At 53.6% G+C, this 6286-nt stretch overlaps 1 protein-coding gene across 1 annotated transcript; it reads right to left on the bottom strand.

The window, feature by feature from the left end:
• Positions 1–2458: 2458 nt before the first annotated feature.
• Positions 2459–3695, bottom strand: LOC135577536 (olfactory receptor 14A16-like). Its single transcript, XM_065047674.1, has one exon. It carries the CDS (start codon positions 3496–3498, stop codon positions 2563–2565), a length of 936 nt encoding a protein of 311 aa, XP_064903746.1. The 5' UTR covers positions 3499–3695; the 3' UTR covers positions 2459–2562.
• Between the last annotated feature and the right edge of the window lie 2591 nt (positions 3696–6286).

Genomic DNA, 6286 nt, shown 5'->3' with positions numbered 1-6286 from the left:
TCCCCCAGCAGCAGCAGGCTCTGGCAATCCCTGCAGCCAGAAACCTGAACAGCCACAGTTCGGGGCAAGGCCTCTGTCTGAGTTGCGACAGTCTTTTTGTGACAAGCTCTCTTTCTGGAGACCATGGTCAGCAGCGCTCTGGGACACTGGCAATAGGTGAGAGGGTCTACCAAGCAAGGAGTGACACCCTCTGCACCCTACTACACGAGCTAACACACCTGCTGCTGCAGCAAAGTGTGGGTGGTACTCACCCACTTGACAAGCTGGTTGCTCCCCTCCCAGTGTCTGCTGAGCAGTGACAGTCGCTACCCTCTCGGAGGCTTTTTCAAGGCGAGGGGTCGGGGTGTGATCGCCGACACTGTGGTAACACCACGCCACGTCAGCCACTCTTGCAAGGGCTGCCGGGGGCTTCCAGGTCGAAAAATTGGGATCCGGGGAACCGCAAAACCCCGTGTACCTCAGGATCCGCTGAAACGACTCCAGCTGAGCTGGCGCCAATCAGCTGACCCCGGGGACTGAGATTTAGATTGCATATTAGAAAAATATTCTTCTCAGAAAGGGTTGTCAGGCGTTGGAACAGGCTGCCCAGCGCAGTGGTAGAATCACCATCCATGGAGGGGTTTAAAAGGCATTTAGACAAGGTTATTAGGGACATGGTTTAGTACCAGAGTTAGATTAGGTTATGGTTGCACTTGGTGATCCTGAGGGCCCCTTCGAACTGAAACGATCCTATAATTCTATGATTGTATGATTTATATCTGGTCTTCAGAACTTGTACACTTAATCAGATCAGTTTCAAAAGTGTGGTTGAAGAGGAAGGGATGTAAAGAGAAGAAGTGATAGAGGAATTCTCCAATTGATATTGATACAGAGTTCCTCCTAAAGAGGTGTGTATGGGAAGGAGAAGCCATCTCCTTGGGGTCCATCATTGCATGGACAGTGTTGTTCCTCACCTCCCCAGCCCAACTGTGTCTATTTGTATGTTTGGCTGTGTCAGTGGAAAATATACATCCATATGACACACATAAGGTTTAGAACCCTCCAAGAGCAGGTCTTAGATTTGGAATCTATTCAGAAGTTGACCTTGGGTCACCTCATCTCCCCAGTACCCCAGAGACAGACAAACAGACACACACACACAGACAAACTCACTCACACACACACACAAATCAGTCAGGGAAGGACTAATCTGGAGTTTGAAAATCATAGAATAACTTGAGTTGAAAAGGACCCATAAGGATCATTGAATCCAAGTCTCTGCTCCTCACAGGACTACCTAAACTAAACCATAAAACTAAGAGCATCTGCCAGATGCTCCTTGAACTCTGACAGATGTGGTGTCATGACCACTTCCCTGAGGAGCCGGTTCCAGTGACTGACCACCCTCTCAGTGAAGAACCTTTTCCTAATGTCCAATCTGAACTTCCCCCGATGCACTTTCACTCCATTTACATGTCCTATCACAGGTCATCAGGAAGAAGAGATCAGCGCATCCCCCTCCACTGCCCACCATGAGGAAGGTGCAGACTGCAATGACGTCCCATCCAGCCCCAGCCGTGTCCCATGCAGGGGCTGCTACAGCCCTGCTCTGGCTCTGCCAACCTCTGGGCAAGAAGGGAGGCGGGGCAGGGCTGGCTGTTCCCTGACACAGGCACCGAGTCCCACAGCAGGAAGAAGATGGACAGAGAGCAAACCTCACACGTGAACTTGGGGGAGTGGTCAGTGCTGTAAATGGCAGCGGGAGAGACAAATGTCCTGGGAACCTTCCCAGTCTGGCTGGAGCTGGACATGGCACGAGGACATGGAGACCAGTGCAAACCCAGGACTGCTGGTGTCAGCTCCAGGAGATCCCCAGCACAGACGGCCTGTGCCCCTCAGTGCCAGCCCCTCTCCCCAGCCCAGAACAGGAGTGCTGCTCCAGCAGCAGAGCAGCCGGCCCCAAATGAGTGTCTGCAGAAGGGGGTTTCTCTTCCTCCTGGATTCCTCCCTGCAGGCACAGCAATGCTCCCTTGCTCTTCTCCAGAGACGTCCCTTTCCCTGGGTGACTGTGTCCAGGCTGGGCTGGCCAGGCAGCCTTGGTTCCCACTCTGGGCTCTCCTCAGGGCCCTGAGCTGGCCCCGCTGCTCTGAAAAGACCATGAACTGCTCTTGTCCATGACCATGGCTCCAGGGAGCCCAATGCAAAAGTGGCAGAAAGGATCTGTCCAGTGAGGCGGTGAGGAGCAGCCCTGAGGTCCACAAGTGCCTGATCCTCCTCATGGCAGCTGGGCTCTTGGCTCCTTGACCCCTCCTGCGTGCCAGGACTGAACCCCCAGCTCCAGAGGACATGTACAAGATGAGACACAGACAAATAATTTCCTGCTGGTTTCTTTACTGTGTTTACCTGCACTGGGAGCAATGCTCCATTTGTATATGAGGACTTTACACCACAAAACACTAGTAGAGGGCAATAAATAATATTCTTTCAGTGGGAATATGATTTGAAGTATATTAAACAAAAAGAAAACCAAGACATATATGTTAAAAAAAGCCTCCAAGCTTTCTCCTGAGGATGATAGACTGCTTATTGATACTGCAGTATTCCTTGGTCAAATAATTTCCTCAGGGAATCCTTGATCTCTTTGTTCCTCATACTGTAAATGAGGGGGTTCACTGCTGGAGGCACCACCGAGTACAGAACGGACACCACCCGATCTAGGTTTGGGGAGAAGATGGAAGGGGGCTTCAGGTGAGCAAAAATACCAGTGCTGACAAACAGGGAGACCACGGCCAGGTGAGGGAGGCACGTGGAAAAGGCTTTGTGCCGTCCCTGCTCAGAGGGGATCCTCAGCACGGCCCTGAAGATCTGCACATAGGACACCACAATGAACACAAAACACCCAAAGACTAAACAGGAGCTAACAACAAGAAGCCACACTTCCCTGAGGTAGGAGTGTGAGCAGGAGAGCTTGAGGATATGAGGAATTTCGCAGAAGAACTGGTCCACAGCATTGCCCTTGCAGAGTGGCAGTGAAAATGTGTTGACCGTGTGTAGAAAAGTGTTGAGAAAGCCACTGGCCCAGGCAGCTGCTGCCATGTGCACACAAGCTCTGCTGCCCAGGAGGGTCCCGTAGTGCAGGGGTTTGCAGATGGCAACGTAGCGGTCATAGGCCATGATGGTGAGAAGGGAATACTCAACAGAGATCAAGGAGAGAAAAAAAAAGAGCTGTGTAGCACATCCTCGATAGGAGATAGTCCTGGTGTCCCAAAGGGAATTGGCCATGGATTTGGGGACAATGGTGGAGATGGAGCCCAAGTCAAGGAGGGAGAGGTTGAGGAGGAAGAAGTACATGGGGGTGTGGAGGTGCTGGTCACAGGCTATGGTGGTGATGATGAGGCCGTTGCCCAGGAGGGCAGCCAGGTAGATGCCCAGGAAGAGCCAGAAGTGTAAGAGCTGCAGCTCCCGTGTGTCTGTGAATGCCAGGAGGAGGACCTGGGTGATGGAGCTGCTGTTGGACATTGGCTGTTTCTCTGTTCAAAAAAGGAAACAACAACTTAATATTAGGACAGACTCCACGGAGCAAAACTACTCTCTTTTTCATTAACATCACCCCAACTGAAATGCGTTTCCTTTCTCTGGTCTGTGCTGGCTGAGTGTGCTGTGAGCAGCAGAACCTCTGCCCGTGTGCTGCCAAGCAGCCAGCTCTGCTCTGCTGCACTGGGGACACGGGAGCTGGGTTGTGGCAGCTCCAACGTTCACAAGCGGTGTCCGATTTTATGCATTGTTAATGGAAATCGTCAGTATCTGCACTCTTGACGCTGAAAAGCACGGGAAGCAGAGCCGTGTTTTAACATGTCTTTGTAATGATTTTGTCTGTGTTTTTAGTTTTTCACCATCACATCCCGTGACTGGGTTTTTGTAGGGGTCAAAATCTTCATCTTTATGAGGTAAAATGTGAAGAGTCTTGAGAGAGGACAGGCGAAAGGGCTCATCTTTCTGTGGCTCAGTGCAGAGTCAGGACAGCAGAAGAGTCCATCAGTCTTCTTGCCATCGCTCCTGTGCCTTTGCTTGTGCTACTTTGAAGATGACTTCACACACAAATTACTCCTTAAAAAACCCCAAATATTTGGACTCATATGGGAGCGGGGGAGCATTGTTTGAAAGGGCAGATCTGCAAACTGTTCTCTGTTCCAGCCCACTGGCGGAGATGTGATGGAGAGAGCAGGACCCGACCTCTCACCGAGTGAAGCAAAGGACTCTGAGAGGACAGTGCGGACCCCAAGGAAAGGCTCAGCACTGCTGGGATCCTACAGCAGACCTGAGCCTTTCTGGGGGCAGCTCGTGAGCCCAGCAGGACAGGCAGAGCAGGGTCAGGCTCCTGAAAGCGACATGTCCTAAAGGGACAGTCAGATCATTGCCCAGCACACAACACCCAGCATCATCTGCAGACAAGGACCGAAAGAGCTCCTGAACACCCCCTGCTCTGCTGCCTGGAGCTGTCCCTGCCTGCAGCTGTGTCTGTGTCCCCAGGTCTCCTGCTGTCAGTGCCACAGATCCCATCCCACTCGCTGTGTGCTCAGCTCTGCCCTGCAGACCCCTCCCAGCAGCCGGCACTGCCCAGGGACAGCTCTGTGTGACTCCAGGAGCTACAGCTGAATTACCCTGCACCCAGAGACTTACCATGTCAAGGGCTGCAGAGATGTCTCCTCCAGTGAACTCTCGGTCACGCTCCCAGTCCTGAGCCACTTCCTCACTCCTCCCTCCTCAGCAGCTCCAGGCAGAGCCCTCATCCCTGCTGCGTGTGCAGAGGAGCTGCTCCTGGGCAGAGCTGTCTCTCTGCAGCGCTGCCGCTGCCATGAGCTCCCTCTGTGCCAGGAGCCCAGCCCAGCTCAGCAGCACAGGAGCAGCACAAGGGGGCACTTTAATGACCCCTCTGGTGGGTTTGCTGCTGAGTCCATGAACCTCAGGCCCTGAGAGGAAGTTGAAGAAACATCTCAAGAAGTCAATGTCAGATTCAAACTCCAAACTTCCTTGTAGTGCTAATGGGTCCCACCGAGGAACACTACTGAGAAACCAGGTGCAGGGTCTGGGTAGAGAAGAAAACTGGAAGCAGAGATGACATATCAGGAAAAGCAAAGTAAAGGTGGCTCTGATGGGCAGTGAACATGGATGTGCTGCATGAACGCTGCAGGCCGGGGAAGAGCAGCTGGAAAGTGCCTGGAGGAAAAGGCCCTAAGGGTGTTGGTGACAGCGTCTGAACATGAGCCAGTGTGTGCCCAGGTGGCCAAAAAGGCCACCAGCATCCTGGCTTGTATCAGGAATAGTGTGGCCAGCAGGACCAGGGAAGTGAGCGTTCCCTGTCAGTAGATGAAACACTCCCACCCAATTTGTTGTCATCTGCAAATTTACTAAGGGTGCACTCAATCCCTTCATCCAGATCATTGATAAAGAGGTTAAACAGAACTGCCCTTGACGCATCCAGCAGCAGGTACAGCGAGTGATGGCACCACCAGCTGAGGTGCCATCACAGGTGGAGGAACCATGGCACATGAAGCTATTGACACAAATACAGCTGAAGAGAAGGTTACAGAGAGCAGCACAGATGCCAATACAGGTGCTGTTACACCTACAGGTCCACCCCGCAGTGGACGCCCTGCCCCTCCCAGCCTGGGTGATGCGTCACAGTGAGGCCCTTTGTGACCCGCTGTGTGACACCACACGGTGCCATATACAGGTGGCGTGACCGCAGCCCTGCACTGTCTGTCAAGACAGCGACGGGACAGGACAGGAGAGCGGAGCTGGCGAGGAGACCCCGAGCACAGCCCACGACTTTCATTGCCAGTCCCGGCACTTCAGAGCACAGAGGCCTTTGCCTGAAGTTCCCCCTTCCCCAATAGTACAGAGGACTTTCCCTTAAGTTCCCGTCCTTTCCCCCCGCTTCCCGGCATTTCACAGGATGGCAAAGAGACCGCCCCCCAGCACCCCAAGGGCGGCCTGGGAAGAGGTGGAGGCTTCCCAGGAGAGCAGTTCTCTGCTGGACGCCTGCAAGGTCCCCACGGTCCAGCTGATGCAGACCGGTGAGTGCAGGGCTGCCTCAGGGCTGGGCAAGGGTCCGGGCCAGTAAACAAATGGGCCAGTGAGAGCGACCAGCTCGATGCCAGGATCACGTTTCCTTGGCACAGCGGCAGTGCAGTCCTGCAGGTGGGGGACATGGCGGTGCTTGACCACCAGGGCTGCCCAGGAGCAGCTGGAAGCCGGCCCCAGCACAGCCGCCCTCCTCAGCCGTGCTGAGCTTCAAGCTCTTTTC

This window comes from Columba livia, unplaced genomic scaffold, assembly GCF_036013475.1.
Source record: "Columba livia isolate bColLiv1 breed racing homer unplaced genomic scaffold, bColLiv1.pat.W.v2 Scaffold_102, whole genome shotgun sequence".
NCBI classification, from domain to species: Eukaryota; Metazoa; Chordata; class Aves; order Columbiformes; family Columbidae; genus Columba; species Columba livia.
The sequence above is the reverse complement of the archived record's forward strand: the minus strand, read 5'-3'. Positions and strand labels throughout refer to the sequence as shown.

Excerpts from the sequence above, each read along its gene's own strand:
- LOC135577536 (XM_065047674.1), bottom strand. The coding sequence starts at position 3,498 with ATGTCCAACAGCAGCTCCATCACCCAGGTCCTCCTCCTGGCATTCACA.